Below are 18,722 nucleotides of genomic sequence, written 5' to 3' on the forward strand. Positions count from 1 at the left end.
AGCGTAAAGACAGTTCACCCAGACCCAAGAACAGGGAAGCCAAATCTTATCAGAGGCCCACAGCCCTCTGCTGTGTAATGCTCTGCTGGGAGCCCAGGATTTGTTCAGCAAAATAATCTCTGCACATTGCTAAGGAGTTGAGAAGTTTTTACAGTGTCAACCCTTTACTATTCTGTAAGGAGGTCAATAGAGTTTGAGAAGTTAAAACCTCTGGTTTATAAAATGACAAATTTTAGATTTGGGATCACAAGATGAGCTGGCTGGAGAGAGAGGAATTTGTTTTTCAGATGGCTAGCTTGGCACTTTAATTGAAATGATAGCAATTAGGGAAGAGGTGGGGTGTTCAGAACAAAAGAGGGTCAGAATTATTACAAAGTGCTGCTGGATATAAGAAATGCTCTGGCTTTCATCCCTAGGAAGGCTTAGCTGCCTTCTGATGCATGAGACCAATCTTCTTTGGGCCTAACAACCCTGCTATCATCACACTGGACATATTTGATGGAGTTGTCTTCCAGTCTCACTTCATGCCTGACAGGATCATGTCATACAAAATTACAACGAATCTTTAGGCCTAACCCTTCTGATGTGGAGAAAGGGGGGAAAACCCACCTAAAGCTTTTAGCAAGTCTCATTTTTGTCTTTGAAGCATTTCAATCATTTATCTGTGCAAGAGCTAAAAGTGGATTGTGAATGAAAACAACTGAGGAAATTTCTTCAAACACAGCCCACCCAGCTACATTTATCTTTAATGATTCTCTCTAAATTATTCAACTTCTGGAATGATAATGGATCGTGGAGATTTTGGAAGCCAATCAAAGAAACTTTAATTCCATTTGGAGGCCCTTGAAGGGTTGATTTATGACCACAGGGCACATGAGGATACTCCAAGCTGCCTATCATTAATTGAATTCAGCTCTTTACCATCTTGTTTCCTATGAAAAGAGCTATGGGAGACCTTTTCCCTGCTCAGGTACAAAGTAGAATTAAATCTTCAGGAGTAAGTATTTCAGAGCTCCTAAAAAGGAGCTCTGTAACTATTCCCCAGTCGGGTTTTCAGACAGTGCACTGACCCCACCTTTCTTACCATCTTGCAGTGTAGTTACTGGCTCTGTCTCAGCACTGAAGTCACTGTCTCCAATATCGTTGGTTGCTTTCAGACGAAGCTTGTAGGAGGTGAAAGGATTCAATCTGTATAGTCAACAGAGTAAGAGTGAATTCTTGAAGCATCTTGGGATCATTTTTTGTTTAGTTTTGTTTTTATTAGGGATCCACCCAAAACAAATCCTATTCAGACACAACTAAAAGCTACATTAATATCTCAGCCCAATCTGGCATTGTAAATACCTAGGGAGCTTAAAGGATAAAAGGATTACCCTGAGGAGAGAAAGGGAATGGAGAGTTGTCTTTCCTTTGCCTAAAGGTTACCTCCATGAGTTTTTGATCTGGTGATTGTGGTAGTAGAATTATATTTTACAATCCTTTTTTATTCTTAAATTGTGTGTTCTTAATGGTTAGTTATTGAAATAGTTTTAAAGTGGATTTTATATTTTATAAGTTTCCATAAGGAAAAAAAATGCATTGAAAGAAAAAAAAAATAACCTTGAACTTGCTAAACTAAGCCAAATTTTGACTTAGCCCACAATGGTTGTAGAGGGAATTTGTAGAGGGAATTCTTGTTCAGACATGGATTGGACTAGATGGTCTCTAAGGTCCCTTTGCACTTTGAAATTCTGATTCTGTCTCTATAAAGAAGATTGAAGCCATCCAAAGTGAAATATCTTTAACTTCCCTACTCTCCAACTCTCTCCCCCTCTCCCTTTCCCTCTTCATTCCTGTCTCAGAAATAAAAGCATACTTTCTCCTTGGTTAAGGATAACCATTAATCTTTTCTCTTGGTGCTCTTTCACCCTGCCTCTTCTGGTACATTGTAGTATGGTGGAAAGTACTTTGGAATCAAGGGACTAGGGTTTAATTACTGATTTTGTCCTTCTTGGTCAAGTTACTTAATTTCTTTGGCCCTCATTTCCCTTATCTGTAAAGTAAGAAAGCTGGACTAGAATCCTTTAAGGCCCTTTTTGATGTGGCACACCCTCGTCAGGAATGATGTGAATCCTAACCATTGTCAACCTTATCACATACAAAGAGAACTGTCTTATTGGCAGGACTAAGGCTTACTCAACTCAACAAAATCAGATGAAGGACTCTTCCCCTCAGTTGATGTATTAGACACTTTTTAGACCTACAAATGGCATTTGTGACCAAAGCATCTTCATTATTCTGCATTACCATACCCTATTTCCTGGTATCTCATCATGCAGTTGTTGGCTGCTTATAAGAGTTTGTTTCCCACTAGGACCTTCTCTAACTCTTCCCCAACTCTCTAGATCCCATTACCTCTGACCTTTAAATGGCCCCCTTCCTTCACAGCCTGCTACTAAATCATTTTGATTTCCCTTTTTGTCTTTTTAGGTTGTGGCTATAATAATTAACCTTTGTGAGTTTTTTTACATTCTGAAATGCTCACCCAAAACCTGATGCTTCATCACTTTTTTAGTTTTAAATGCATGACCTCTCCTTTAAACTTACTTCTTCTCCAGCTTTCAAGACATTGTATTATCCTTGTTTTCATCCCATCTCCCTAGTGATCCTTTGTCTGCTTTTTTAAAAAAATGTAATTCTACTTTATTTTGGCAATTTGATTTAAGTGACTTGCCCAGGATCACACAGCTAATAAGTGTTGAAGGCCATATTTGAACTCAGAACTTCCTGATTCCAGGGCTGGTGCTCTATTCACAGTACCACCTAGGGGTCCTACTTCTTAACCATTACAAACAGGTATTGCCTAAGATGCTTTCCAAATCCTTTTTTTTCCTTTTCTACACATTCTCAATTATCATATTTCATAGTTTCAGTGGTCATCTCCATGTATGTGATGCTCAAATCTTTCTCCAGCTTCATTCTCTCTCAAGTATTAATAATACATCCCATAAACAATTCAAATACAAGATTTCAACCCATCTATAACCAAACTCATCACTTACCTCACCTAACTATCATATTTTTCCTGACTCTCCTATTCCTATTCATGGCACCATAATTTCCCCAATTAAATAGGCTAAAAAAACTTTGGAGTTATCTTCGACTCCCACCTTATATTTCCCTTTATACCCATCTAATCTTTTGCCAAGTTTTATTGAGTTCTCTCTAGGAATTAACAATGTCTCTCAAATCCACCCCATCCTTCTATCTCACAACAATCACTCCAGATCTTTCATTTAGATTACTGACCTCTCATCTATAACCTCTTCCCCTCCAAGCCATCCTATGCATAATTAGTTTTGTCAAAACCCTTCAATATTTCATCAGTGTCTTTAGAATAAAGGTCAAATTCCTGAACATGAGATTCAAGGCCCCAGTCCATCTCTCCACTCATTTGAACTAGTCCCCTACAGGATCGCACTTTCCAACCAAAGAAAACTATACTAGACTCTAAATATTCCATGTGTTTTTGCCTCTGAAATGTTCCCTAAGTATGGATATCTTCTTCTTAAATTAGTACTTGTTGAATTCATCCTTCAAAATTCACTTCCCATGACACTTTCTCAATGAAGTCTAAATAGTCTGTTCAAAGGCATAGAGGTAAGATATCATGTAAGGGATAGTAAGCACACTGGTTTGGATCATAGAATGATAAGTGGGATTGATGTGGTGTAGCTCTTAGGAAGAATAGAACAATAACCCCAAGACCATCTGGCCTTGTAGTTGGAAATGATATATTCCTTCCCCTAGGCTATCCTGCCCTAATTTACTCTATCTGACCAGGATGCTAGCCCATACATATCTCTGGCTATTAGATAACAGCCTGTGGGTCTGTGATAATGGGGTATCTGAGACAAATGAGCAACAATAACTAGATACCTAAAGTTACAAAACTGGATACTTGTCACTTGATCTAGTGATGTTTCAGGCCTAAAAACATTCATCTCTGGAAGGTTCCCCTTTCACCCCCACCCCATGAGCTCTTCCCAGAAAACTATGGGTACTGCATCTATGCACAAAGTCAGAACCAGAACACTCCTCAACTCCACTTCTAAGTCATAAAATTAGTATATCAATAACATGAAACACCTGGTTCCTCTTTTTCCTATAAATTTACCTTCCTGCTCCTGGTTCTTTGCTAATTTCTTTTAGAATTTAGCCAGCTTCATTGGTGATACAATATAATAAACTCTGTCCCTTGACTTGGAGATGGATCTGGGCCTGCAAATTCTTTTGAGATACTTCATGACACTGCTCTGGAACCCCAACATTTTGGGGGGTCCCCTTGAAAGCCAAGAGGATAATGAGTAATAAGTCTATAAAAATAAAGGGACTAAACTAGATGAAACCTAAATATATGATCCTATCCCCAAGGAGTTGCCGAGAGATAGAATACAATAAGTATATGAGGTAGAAGGAGACAGAGGCAAAGACATGAAGACAGGAGTTCTCTGGAGAAATGCAGAGAGAAAGGAATCGCTGCACAGATGAATTATAGATGGCCCCAGATAAGAAGAGGAATCCAAGCTGGAACTTGAATAAAAAAAAATTTTTTTTTTTGCACAGATGAGAAGAGATTGTATTACAGGGATGGAGGAAAGCCTATATGACTTCATGGAAGATGAAAATATCAGGCAGAATGGGATGAAGGAATGGGATGAAGGTTAGCTCTATGGGAAGCAGAGAACATGTTGAGAAGAAATGAGAAGACTGGAGCCAGAGAGGAGGGCCTCCTCCCATTTTAGGCTGTCTAGTTCTGTAGTCAGTAATGAAGCACTGACGGTTTATAAGGAGGGAGGCAGGAAGGTCAGAACACATATTAGGAAGGTTATTTGGGCAGCAATTTAATGTGATCTTTCCTCTGAACCCTTCAATACTTTCTACCAGTGTTCCATTTATCACATCTTACTGTGTGCTATATAGCAGAAGTTCTTAAACTCTTTTTTTGTGCTTGTATGTGTCAGGCATTCTTCCTCAGAATAATATGTTTAAATGCAAAAAATAAAATCACAGAATTACAAAGAAAACCAATTATATTGAAATATAATTATCAATTGTGATGGTGATGATGAACTTTTTTTAAGTTCATATACCCCAGAACTCCTTTTAAGCTATGTTTATCAGTATACTTGTCTACACATTACAAGTACCCAGTCTCTTGGCTTTGGAGACTATCTACAGGTATAATCAATGCCTTGTATGTACTAAACGCCAAGTCTTTGAACTGAATTAAAAATCAAGTGAACAGTCAGAATTGCAATCTACTATCTGATTGAAAGCAAACTCGATTTGAAGATGTGATCAGATTTATGAACTTAGGGGCCTTCTAAGGAGTGCAAGTTCTTGGCTTTGAAATAAGGCAAGAAGGAAGAGATTCCTGAGCTTAGCTTAGATCTAGGGCCTAAGGACAAGTAACTTGAAGCTGGATAGTAAGGATGCTCCTTTTGATCTCCTGTGACGAATGCAGGGGCTGGACTCTGAGTAAGTAGAGAGAAAGCATCAACATAATAATGGCAAATAAATAACCACCTGACCCAGCAAGGAGTTTAATCACTTTTCTTGGAGGAATCTAAGAAATGTTTCAGACCAACTAATTAAACTAGCCTTAGACCTCTTAATGCCTCAAGGAAGTACCTCCTAACTCTCCCTAAGTAAGCCTCCTCTGCCCACCCCAACTCCTCCACCCCTACTGAAAATGCTAGTCTAGACTAGTAATGATCTCCTTGGGGCCAAACTGCTTGGGTTATAGCTAAAAAGACTTTTTCTTTCCTCAATTCCTTCCTCTCTTTTAGTCTCCCTCTACCCTGATTCTTCCTCTCTCCTTGAATATACTAACTCCAACACCCAGTCCCAATGGTGGGAAAAAGGGGAAGTTTTCTGGAGAAAGTAATTGGGAGATAACTATTTCATTGAAGAGGTTGGATTAGTGCAGAGCAATGATATGATGAAAGTTTGAGTCATCTCTAGTCATTCTGACTTCTATTTTGCCCCTGGACCCAATGCCTATGGAGGAGAAAGTGTGATTAGTGACTTGCACAGCCTTCCCTCACTTAAATTCAATTCACTTGTATCATGATATCCACAACTTCTGGATCTCTAGTAGCTAAGCTATATTGATCAACTACTATGTCACTGCAAATCCACCTAACTCACTCATATCTAGCTATCTCCAGACCATGTATTTTTACTTTCTTTTCAGCCACCCATCAGAAAACTTAGACTTACCCAGCAACTCTGTCTTTGGACTGCTGCCCTGCCCTGTACATGTATGGTCATACCTACCCCTTTCCACCTCTTGCTTTGTGAACAGAAATAGAATCCACATGGCTACTGGAAAGAGTTTGACAATAATCTGCCCTATAGTTCTACTCGTAATTCCTGTAACTTCCCAAATCAAAACTCCTTTTTATGTTGTCTTTCCCTATTAAGAACATAAATTCCTTGAAGAAAAAGAGTATTTCACTTCTGCATTTGCATCCACATAAGAAGCATTTAATAAATGGTTATTCAATCATTAATACATCAATTCATGTTCCTGTCCCCTAATAAATATAAGCTTCCTCAGAGTAGGGCTATTTCATTTTCCTTTGAATCCACCACACTCTGACCACACTTAGTACATTATAGACATTCAATAAATGATTGTTAATTTGAATCCAGACTCTTTGCTAGGCCTTTGAGGTTCACCAAAATCTGGACTTAGTTTTCCAATCTTTTTTCCTACTTCTCAACACATATTCTCTGTTCCTTTCAGATAAATCTCCTTACTGTCCTTGTGTATAACATCATCATTCTCTCCTTTGTGCTGTTGCTCATACTACTCCATTCTCCCCAACATACTTAGCAATGTCCCCCTCTGATCCACTTATAAATGCTTAAATCCCATATCCCTGAAGCCTTCTCAACCTACCTAACCTCCTGTGATCTCCCCCTTCTCTGAATCACTACTGTAGTTAAAAATCATTGTTGCCTAGTTTAACACTTATTCCCTCCCCCCTTTGTCTTTATGTCAGTACTGCCTTGGGCCAAAATGATGGAGAGTGATGGAGAGAAAACCTGAATCACAGAAATTGTAAGGAAGAAGACATCTTAGAAGTCTCTAAATCTAATCTGTAACTGAGAGAAATCTCCTTTATAGTAAGTGATTATCTAGATTCCATTCAGAGAATTCTACTGTTTAGGGAATCCACTTGGTACTTAGGCAGCTAATTTAACTTTTAATCAGCTCTTATGGCTATGAAGGGTTTTATGTACATTAAGCAAAAAAAGAAGAAAAAAGTCTCCTTAATACCTATACTTCCTACTTTCATTTTTGAGCACCAGGAAAAAAGCCTGATTGCGGCTTCTCCGTCATAACCCTTCAAATACTTAAAAACAGGAATCATACATCTCCATTAGCCAAATCTACTTTACTCCTGTTGCTTCCTAGAGATTCTTATGTGACAGTGTCCAGGTCTCTCCTTACTTACTCTATTCACCCTCCTCTGGCTGTGCCCCCTGTTTATCAATAGCCTTCCTTAAAATAGATAGAAAAGTAACCCTAAGCAAATCACTTAGCCATGCAGTACCTTAATTTCTTCATCTGTAAAATGTGAATCACAGCACCTATTTTCTAGTGTTTGTGGGAGGGTAAAATGACATAGTGTTTATAAAGCAATTTGCAAACTTTGAAGTGCTAGATAAATTCTGATTGTTATTGTGGTTGCTATCCTTCTTCTTTTTCCTCCTTCTCCTCTTCTTCCTCCTCCTCCTCTTCCTGCTCCTCCTTCTACTCCTGTTTCTCCTCCTCTTCTTCTTCTTCCTTCTTTCCCTTCTTCCTTTTCCCTTTCCTCCTCTATCTCCTCCTCTTCCTCCTCTTTCTTCCCCTTCTCCTCCTGTCTAGACTAGATAGTCACAAATGACTGAATTTCTCTACATTTAAAATAAATTTGACCATGGGCACATAAACATAGAAAATATGCTTTCTTTCTTCATTTACATTTCAATCATTTACATCAAATCTAGTACAATAAGTTTTTCATTCAACTATATATATATATATGTATATATTCAACCATATATACATACAAATATATGCATACATGCACACATTCATATATATGCGACCTACAGGGTAATTAGTACTGTTATAAGGAAGATTTTGTTTTAAAGCAAGTAAATCATACTCTCTAACTTATAGAGGCTTGCGATTTTGTCAGGAAAATAAGACTTACACAAATAAAACACAACGGATCATCATTACATGGTCCCTTATTAGACATGCTTTAAAATGGAATTGTATGCAAAGAAATACACAATTAATTGCCAGAATGAATGAATGATATAAATAATAAAGATAATGATATCAATCATTTTCTTAAAAATCTTAAGATTTCAAAGATTATATGATTTTAAGTGGGGGAAGAAATTTATATCTTTGTTTCAAAATAATTGATTTCTTTTGTAATCTCTGTATTTTATTTTATGCATTTTAAAAGATTCAGATTCAGTGGCTCCACCAGATTATCAAAGAGGTTCAGGACACAAAAGCAACAAATCCTAAATTAGATTGTAAGCACTTTGAAGGCAAAAAACATATTTTCTAAACCATTGCTGTGTATGTAAATATTTAGTGATTTAACATGTATACATAAACATTAAGTGTTAGAATAATAAATTAAATAAATCATTATTTTTAATAATCACAAAACTTAGATGACATAATATGTGCCCATTAATAACCATAACAACAACAAAAAACCCCAATAATATATAAGGGAACTAACTTTTTATTTTAAATGTTATATATTTCAAAAGTTAAATCTGTACTATATACTTTTCAATGGTTAAATCTGTGATTTTTTTGGTCCATACACTTCATGCAACTCAGGTAGCCTATACAAATAAAACTAAAAGGCAGGGATTATTAAACATTAAGGGAGATTACACTATAGCTGGTTCAAAATATTGCTTTTCCCAGGTTCTGACAGTTAAATGTTTTTTATTGACAGGTAGAGTAAGCATTTGTCCTAGTTCTAACCCATTAGGAAATTGACAACAGTCTCTCTTCCACCAAATTAAACTGTCTGTCTTGAAACATGGACCTTTCAGTTTTCAACATGAAGTCCAAAGCACACAATTAGTCTGTTTGATTTTAGAGGGCTTGACTACAGGCACCACATTTGGGACTTTTTTCAGACAATTATACAAAAGGATAAAATTATTTATATCTCTTTGCACATAGCTAATTGAATTAGGTTCCCAATGTCTCCAATCCAAAACAATCATATGATTTAAGTTTGGGTAATGAGGTAGCTGTTTATTAAAAAAAGGTTGTGACACTTCTGAGTGTCATGTTATGAAAACAGTGAGCTCTTTGGGAGATAAATCCACTTCACTGGGATGGGGTCAGGCAAATTCCTTGCTGTAAATGTTGAGTGATTTCAGCTGAAATTACTACAGCTCCCAGTATAACCTAATTTGAAGAGAGTCAGAAATTCTAGACTCTAGGCTGGGTTGTTCAAAGCATGAGTAGAAATGTGTAAAGAAGTTCAGCTGTTTTGGTTTGATTCTTTTTTTTCCCCTTCCACAAATTCTTTGAGAAACCCTAGGCAAATTAGAGAGCCATAGTGTTAATGTTGGAAGAAGCTTTAGGGATAATCTAGTCAGACTTCTGATTTTTATAGAAGAGTCAAGCTCAGAGAGATGGAGAAGCTTGTCTCAAGTTATACAGCAATTTAGAGCATGAATCAGAACCTTTCCATACTGTCTTGGACCTTCAAATTTGAATGCAATGCTTGTTTTCCTACACCACACTCTAGTCACAAGAGCAGAAAAAAAGATGGTTTCAATGAATTGAACTTTGGGTGATAGGCTTAGAAAATCTCACATTTTTTAAGGTAGAAAAACCATTAGAGGCATTCCTATATGGCAACGGAGTAGGCCATTTTTAGTTTCCTAATCTTGTGAAATATGGACCATGATTTGTGTCTTTATTGTCCTACTGAATTGTTATTAGAGTCTAAGGAGAAAACATTTGGGGACTTGCCATGGAAATTACAAAGCACCAGAAACATTTTGCACGAATTCATGGTTTGCTGTGGAATAAGATTTGTGCTCTGCTGGTCGACTTTCTGGTGATGACCTACTCTGAACAGCGATAGGCTCAGAGAGCTGTCTGGCTCTGAACTGTACCTCAAATCCTTGCCAGGTTGGTAGCTTGTACTGCAGTAATCTAACCTTCAAGAATACAGGGTTACTTTTATACTATAATGAGATATCAGAAGAGGATTTCTCTATAAATTTCTTTTTCCTCATGTACTCCTCTTCCTTCTCCTTTTTTTTTCCTCCTCTTATTGCATTTCCCACTAAGTATAGAAAGTAAATGAATAAAAAGAGGATGAAACTTTAATTTCAGAGAGTCAGAGGGCAGCAGAATTGAGTAGTGAATAGGGAATCAGGCTTAGATTATGAGAAACCCATCTCTTTTTGCATCCCATCTCTAAAATCTTCAATCTCTTCAATAACATCTCTTCATATATAATCTTAGGCAAGTAATTTTATCTTTTATTGCACCAGGTATAACTCCCTAAGACAACAATTTGCAAGCCTTCTGTATTGTTAGATGGAGTTCTGTATGCCAATGAAATCATAGAAAGAGGAGGAAGAGGAAGAGGAGGAGAAGATAAAGGAAAGAAGGAGGAGAAGGAGGAGGAAGAAAGAAGAGGAGAAGAAGGAGGAAGAAAAGAAGGAAGAGAAGAAGGAATAGGAATAGGAGGAGGAAAAGGAGGAGGAATAGAAGATGGAGGAGAACTAGTAGTAGTGTGAATTGTTTTCATGAATTATATCCGATACTATGTGCCTGAAAAATAAATGTTATCCTGATTATTTGGAATCTTATTTACTCTAAAGGCAGAGTCAATAAGAACAACACCAAAACTGCCAAGAAATACATGGCAGACAGGGAAGTGTTTTACAAAAGCCAAATGTCAATGATTTTCACAAGCCTTTCTACACCAAGATCAAATTCTCTCTGACTCCCATCGCCTACTTCGATGACACTGAACTTGGGGGCAGAACCATAGGATAGTAGCTCTTGAATTGAAAGAGGATCTCAGAGGCCATACAGTTCCAAATTCTCATTTTAAAGAAAAAATTGAACTCATGGAAGTGAAGTGATCTGCCCAAGATTGCACAGAGTGATGGAGGCAGGATTTGAATTCAGATCCTCCAACTCCAGAATCAGTAATTTTTCCATTGCACTCTGGTGCCCTTGATTAACATCAATCAAATAAATTGCTTAACCTAAATCAGAGCCATTTCACATTCTTAAGAATTGCCCTTGGAAGGTAGTTACCACCATGCCCAATATGATTCCTAGGATGCTTTGTGTTACCTTTCAATAACATAAGCCGTGGCCTCATGGCTGATGGATGAAGAGTACGTTTGCCACTCTCCGCCCGGTAGCTCTCGGATCTGAACTGTGAAATACCGTATTGGGGATGACCCATCACTGCCGGGGACCCACTGAAGTTGTAGGCTCCGAGAGGTCACTTCTGACTGGGGAATCAGAAGATGTCTGGGTGGAGCTGGACGATCTGAAATGAAACCAAAGAATGACAGACGCAAATCCAGAAATCCTTGATCCTGAAACCTTCCCACTTGAAACTGGCCTGTTCTACAGATAACAATTATCTTATTCTGCATTGTCCAATATAAGTCATTTTGACCATATAGATGTAAAGGAAAGCTACTAAAATAGTTGCTACTTTCATATGAAATATAGATGCCTACATCCTTATAACTGACTCTAGAAAGAATACAGCTCTGATGCTGAAATACTTTGATGAGAAAATGGCTGCTTCCTCGTAGAACACTCCATTCTCAGCAGAGACAGGCTAGTTTCTGGTGGAAAACGGAAGAGAATCAATAAAAGATGTACCCAGTAGTATTCAGGACATCAAAGACAAGTGGCTTTGAGTGACAACTGAGACTGTAGGAAGCCTGTTTGTACTTCTAATCATCTTTTAGTTTTTTTAAACTTTTGCCTCTTTTCTTTTTTTCTTCCTCTTTTGTTCCCCCCTATCTCTCCCTTCTTCCCTTCCTCCTTTCTGCCTGTTTTCCTTCTTCTTTTCTTTCTTTCTTTCTTTTTTCTTTCTTTTTTTCTCTCTCTTTCTATTTTCCTTCCTTCTTTCTTTCTTTTCGTTCCTTCTTTCTTTTCCTTCCTTTTTTCTTTTTCCTTTCTTTCTTTTTTCTTTTCCTTGCTTTCTTTTTTCTTTTCCTTGTCTTTCTTTCCTTATTTTCCTTCTTTTTCTTTTTATCCTTTTTACTTCTTTCTTTTCTTTTTTCTTTCTTTTTCCTTCCTTCCTTCTTAGAAGTCTGACTATAGTTTATGCATAACATAACATTATCTTTGATTTAAATTCCTTAACCTAAAGAGTTAAAACAACGGGTTCCAATTGTGTGGAATTCTTCAGGATAATGGCATATTATGCCATTTCTTTGGCGATGGAGAATGGGCATGCAGGTGCTGTAGATGCCAGGACATGGTATCTGAATATAGATCTGTTCTCCTGTCACCATGTCTCCTCACCCCATCGATTTCAATAGAGAAACTCAATAGAGTGAGGAATAATTGTTTAATTGTTTATCATGAAGATTATTGATTCTGATTAAAATGGGTGGCATGTAATAAAGCAGCAATTGATTGTCGACACCACAGTGACTTGTCTGTGAGAAGCTATTCGATTCAACTTAATCAGCACTTGTTTCCATAAGTACAAACCCCACACAACCTGATTTCTCTGAAGCTCTGTCTGTATTAATAGCATTTCATTCTCTCCTTTCCCTCTTTCTCAAAAAGCATATTTGGCTTGGTACTTCAGATTTTCTCTGGCTGAACCATGAAGGCTGAAAGAACTATATGAGGGAGCCAGAAGTTTCCTTAACATCACCAGCAGCTATGGCGTAAAGGAGTGGGGCGGCTATTGCTGTATAAGCCACTGCTCTGTTCTATCAGCATCAGGCAGGTGTTTGTGGATTAGGGTACATCAAAAAGGGTCTTAATGTTAATACCTAACACTCAAATATGATTCATTTTAATGCACTTAAGTTTGACTTTAACCCTTTGGCAAAACTCCAATCTCAAGCTCTTGATATGGGTTTAATTTTTTTTCCCCTAATAGATTACTACAAAAAAATGCTGAGTACTTATAATGGTATATACCAGCTCTCAGGAAGATGACGAGTTTTAAACCCCTGGAAGTGGCATTTAGTTTCAAGCCCATAGAGAGCTTAGTTCCAAACCTTTTGGGTACTTGCTTATAAGAGAAATGCAGCTATAGATAAGTTCCAAAGAAGATATGGTTTTAGAGCAAGACTTTCACGCTTAACCTGTCCCCAAATGTTCGAATAACCGAAAAGCAATACTGTTAGTGCAATGTCTACAAAGGAATTATGTTCTGTGGCTAATGTATAATCAGTGATAATATACAAGTAACTTTTAAAAATAGAAACAGAGGATGTTAAAGTAGACCCAGTTAATGGGCCAATGAAAAATTGTCCTTGAAAAATCATGTGATATATTATAGAGATAACTTGGAAGGTAATTATGGAACAATTTATGTCCTTGGGTTTGTAATATAATATACACAAATATGTAGTGTGAATAGCCTTTTCCTTGTAATTCTTTCTACCTCAAGGTTCAAAATTTTTTGGCTTTTAGGAAGATGACAAATTCTAGATAATTCATATTTTTTATTATTGTCTCATAGAGGACAGTAAATTTATCAGCATGTTGACCCTTCATTTCAAATATTTATTGAGCTTTTTTGCTCTGTGCTCACTATTGTGTTTCTGATTATAGTGGAAACAAAAGAGGCTTATGATACAACCCTGCCCTTAAGAAACCTAGAATCTTGTTGAAGAGAAAAGATTGAAGTATAGAAAAAAAACTCAGAGAAAAATATAAAAAAAGAATAAAATGAGAGGTCAGGAGAGAAAAAGAGCTATTAGGATAGGCTAGAATTTCCTGGAAGGCATTCTAGAGAAGATGGGAAGGATTTAGATGAATAAAGAAGAAGACATACAACTAGCAAGGAATGAACATGGGCATAGATTAAGAGATGAGTAGGGTATGTTCAGGGGATAGTTAGAAAACTAACATGGCAGAAGAAAATTAGAGAAGTAGTTGGAGAAAAAAAAAGAAACTACGGCTGGATTATGAAGAACCTTAAAGATCAGTATGAGGAATTTGGTTAAAAAAAACAAACAAAAAAACCCCAAACAAACACATAAAAAAAAAAAAAAAAACCTAAACAAAGCAAAATAAATCAACAATTATTTCACTGGGTCTAGCATAAATACCAAGAAAAGGAATTGATGATCTGAGATTTCATTAATAGAGGGGTATAACCCAGATAAGAAATTCTTTCAACCAATACAAGCTAGCATCTCTTCTGCAATTTCTAACTTTAGAGACTTGGTCAGGGCACCACTGAGAATTTAAGTGCCTTTGCCTAGGATCACTGAACCAGTATGTGTCAACACCAGTACTTGAACCCAGGTCTTAGGGACTTTGAAGCCACCTCTCTATCTGACTGAGGCACCTGTAAATAAAATAATATTAGTTCTGCATAAATGATTAGGTGAAGGGGTCACTTACTAATACAGTGTAAGAATAACTCATATTTTCATATAGTTTAAGGTGGGAGGACCAAAAAAGTCTTAACACTTGAACATTTTCAGAATCTGAAAAGGAAGTTTCCTTCTTTTAAATACATCTTCTTTTTAAATGTAAATACACTCTAGAAATATTTTTTTTTCCTTCTGAAATCTGACATCGAGTGACTGTAAGACTCTAATAATGCTTAACTTAATATCTATCACCCTTCAAATATATTGATTGGGTTTAGTGCATTTTCCTTAATTTCCTAATAAATAAGAATTACATTCCTATTTAATTAATACTTAATAAAAAGTATTAATTTTATTATAGTTTTGGAAAGCTGAAAAGAAATGACTTAGACAACATGGATAGTTAAGAGTTAATATCTTCACTGTTCACTTTTGGAATGCTCAAATTAAGTATTATTCACAGGATTTTAACATAGTTGGAAATAAATAATAAAAAAAAAACTGCTTATAGCTTTGTATGACATTTTATTTTATTTAGGGAAGGTTAACTTTAAGAGTAATAGCAGTAAGAGTAACAGGAAGGACATTTGGTCTACAGAGGTCAGACCCTGCTGACACTTTTAGGAAATGCAGAAACAATGGAAGGACAATTGGAGTTGGGATGAAGGGAAGTACACAAATAAATACTTTTTATAAATAAAGCTTTTTGATATAAGTGAAGTTGAGAAGCCTATCCGCATTGCATTGGTTTGGTTTTGCCATTGCTGGCTAATGTGTCATGAAAACTTATATGAGAAATGGCAGCTATATGAAAAAACCTGACTTGGGTAGCAATTAGAATAGTACAGAGATTAAAATATGAAACAATAGAGAAAGCTAAATATTATATTGAATGAGTTCAGGAATGGACAGTACAAGTCTGCCATATGTATTCTGTCTATGACTTTGGAATATGATCTTGTAAATCTTACCTCTCTTTTCAGTTGTGATGACTGTGGCTTCTAAAGGTTCCCCCCATCCCTGTCTTGTCTTTGCGGATGCCCTGAAGATATATGCTGACTCCGGAGTGAGATCTGTAGCAGTGAACTGCCTGACAGTAGAGCCAACTTCAACAGTGGTAAACTTGTTGGGACTGCTGGTAGCAAGACGATATGCAATCTGATATCCTGGATATACATTAGCCACCAAGACAAAAAGAGCAGAGGAAAAGATTTAGCTTTGTTGTACATTCTTTCAGTGAAGGATAATGCTAGATTCCTAGTGCATCCTAATTACTTATTTATTGGAAAGACAAACAAAACCATTTTTATTATATTTCTTTTATCACTTATTCCCCCCTGCCTCACATGCATATATAGTACATTAAAAGGGAAACTTCACACACAGTGATGAATGGAAGAGCCTTTTGTGCATTAATCCACCATGAAACTTGTTTCACTCTTCATCCTTCACAGGAACGAGATGTGAAAACAGTTTCATCTTTCCCGAGTACATTGGTACGCTGAGAGAATGCCACAAAGACCAGCAGAGTCCACACAATTGTTTTTGACAGGGTGAGTCAGTACAGAGAAACTAATCTCCTTTTCCATACCAACACCATCACCCCTGCAAAGATAGGGAGCAGAATACCATGTCACTAGACTGGTTTTTAAAATATGCAATACCTTGCCTGCTTAGACAGTACAGCACCTTGGATAGCCACAGCACATATCCAGTTGACTCTCAGATCTGTTATTCATAGTTACTCCCTTTCATCTTCCCAGATATCCAGCATCCCAAAGCTGTAATTGATGGCACAAGCACATTTCTATTTCTTTATGTCAAAAAAAAAAAAAAAAAAAAGGCTTTCTGTATCTTTTTCTTTTTCTCCCAAGTTGCAACACTTTAGGCAACTCTGAGCTGGGATGGAGATGAGGGGGGAGATAGGGAATGGTGGGTTCTACTTTGAATAACACCCTTCTTGCCAAGGAATACACTTATTAATCAGTCTAGTGAGGGCTTTGTAGGTTTTAAACTTCTCTTAAAGTGACTTCATTATTAAGAGTTGTCAGCTGATCAGACATTATTATTGCTCAGATAACTTCAACCAGGCCATCCTAAAGCCTCCTATACTGGTGAGACAAATGGCCCCTCAGGAAGAAGTGCCAACTTTTCTTTTTTTTTTTTTTTTTTTTTTTTTTGAGTTTGCTAAGAATTTGTGGTCCAAATGTTAAATTCCCAAACTGATTGACACCATAATGGACCATGGCTTTGTGGTCCTCAAATTAATAAAATTTTAAATTTTTCAATGTTTTGAGTTTTTCTAGAGAACAGGTAAAGTAGGAAGACAGCTAAACTCTGTCTTCACAAGTTTTTGCTAACACTCAGCTCATCCTTTGAACTGTAAAGACTTCTACAGTGGTTCAAGCATGAATTCCCAGTCCCAGTTATGACTTGAATACTTTGTCTTTGCTATGTTTCTTACAAGAGCAGAAAGCTAAAAGTTTTCATAGGTGACTATCCCAGGCTTGCCAAGAGGGAGGCGATAGAGGGAGGAAAGAGAAATTAGATAGGAAAAGTTGCCAACCAGAGAGCTGCTAGGTGGGGTTATACCATCATGAGTTTTGGTGCTAGAAAATAAAAACTGGAGATAAATGAGATGACAATGGTTCTTATGGCAACCAGTGGCTGGACAATAAATGGCAAGGTAGCGCTTTATGACTTATGCTTCAGATTTAATGTACTACAATGTAATACCATAGCATCAGTATCAGGATGAAAATGGAAGTAACCAGATTCCTTCAGTACAAGAGGCTGAATAAATTAACCAGAATGGTACAGGACATAATAAAGACAAAAAGGCTCTTTTGAAACCTGCATAAGGCAACTGCTGACTAATCAAAGCTATACAAATTCTTCTAACAGTAAAGGATTGATGTGTATGGGGAAGTAAATGGGATAATTAGATGAGTTAAGGGATATGTGTTATAAGAAACAGAGCAGAGGCAATCATATCTAAGCTAAGAGATTAAGAAAAGAGTCCTTTTTCATGTGTGTGTGCGCCTGCATGCAGTGATAGGAGACAATTGTGTTCTTTTTCCTATAAGCAAGAACTGTGGAAGAAAAAAGAACTAAGAACTATCAGAGAGTAAACTCCTTTTATGCCCAACTTTCTAGAGAGAACAGACAGTATCTGTCATTGATCCATGCTGTACTTATCATGCTAGACAATTACCGTTCCGTTAATCCCCTGGCTTTACATCAGCCAGAAGACCAAGAAATGAAAGAGTGAGGCCACTGGCAAAAAGAATTCGATGGTTTCTCCTCAGGAGATTGATAGTTTAGTTAATGCATGGATAGGTAAAGACCTTGGCTTTCCCCCACAGTAAGTCAGACTAGGGAACAATTTGCAAGCACGATGACTGCTGCATGTTATGGGAAGACAAACATCAAAAGAAATGCCACACAACACTCATCTCATTATAATAGTAACTATTTTGGATCTCCATGCAGAACTTTATACATCCGTGATATGTAACACTGAACTGAAGGTCAGCCTAACTATCCACAACAACAAGGAAGGCTTGTTTACTGGATTATGACATAGTTACCCATTTGTGTGTGTGTGTGAAGCAATTCAGGTTAAGTGCCTCGCCCAGGGCACACTGCTAGTAAGTGTTCGGCCCTCTCGTGCCCCATCTCTGGGCCATCTAGCTGCCCCACCATTTATTCTATTTTGAAAAGGCACTAGAGGTGAGCAATGAGCTGGGCCAGAACTGAACAGAAGGTGGTCGGCATTTCCCACTTGGGAAAGTGCATGTGTATTTCAGTAAGCGTTGGTTGTAGCAAAAGGCCATCTTTTAATCACCCATATTTTGCCAATGACTACTATATAGCTAAAGCTCATAGAATATCATGATCTCAGAAGAATCACAATTGTAGGCAACAAAGAAAATTGTACAGTTAGTATAAACTACCTGTCACAATAATGACATTGTGTACAAGGAATGATATAAAAACCATCATTGAGAAAATGCTGCTTTTCTTGTTGAAATAAAATGTAGGGGTTAAGTAGATAATGTCTAAGGTCT

General features: G+C 37.1%; 1 protein-coding gene across 1 annotated transcript in view; it reads right to left on the reverse strand.

Moving 5' to 3' along the window:
- Positions 1-18,722, reverse strand: part of SDK1 (sidekick cell adhesion molecule 1) — a 400,458-nt gene that overhangs the window by 160,764 nt on the left and 220,972 nt on the right. Inside the window, exons 24-26 of the mRNA XM_052000079.1 lie at positions 15,624-15,818; positions 11,414-11,615; positions 1,085-1,188 (exon numbers count right to left, since the gene is read on the reverse strand). Coding sequence (XP_051856039.1) covers positions 1,085-1,188; positions 11,414-11,615; positions 15,624-15,818 — 501 coding nt within the window. The remainder of the gene's footprint in view (positions 1-1,084; positions 1,189-11,413; positions 11,616-15,623; positions 15,819-18,722) is intronic.

Source organism: Antechinus flavipes, chromosome 1 (genome assembly GCF_016432865.1).
Source record: "Antechinus flavipes isolate AdamAnt ecotype Samford, QLD, Australia chromosome 1, AdamAnt_v2, whole genome shotgun sequence".
NCBI lineage: Eukaryota > Metazoa > Chordata > Mammalia > Dasyuromorphia > Dasyuridae > Antechinus > Antechinus flavipes.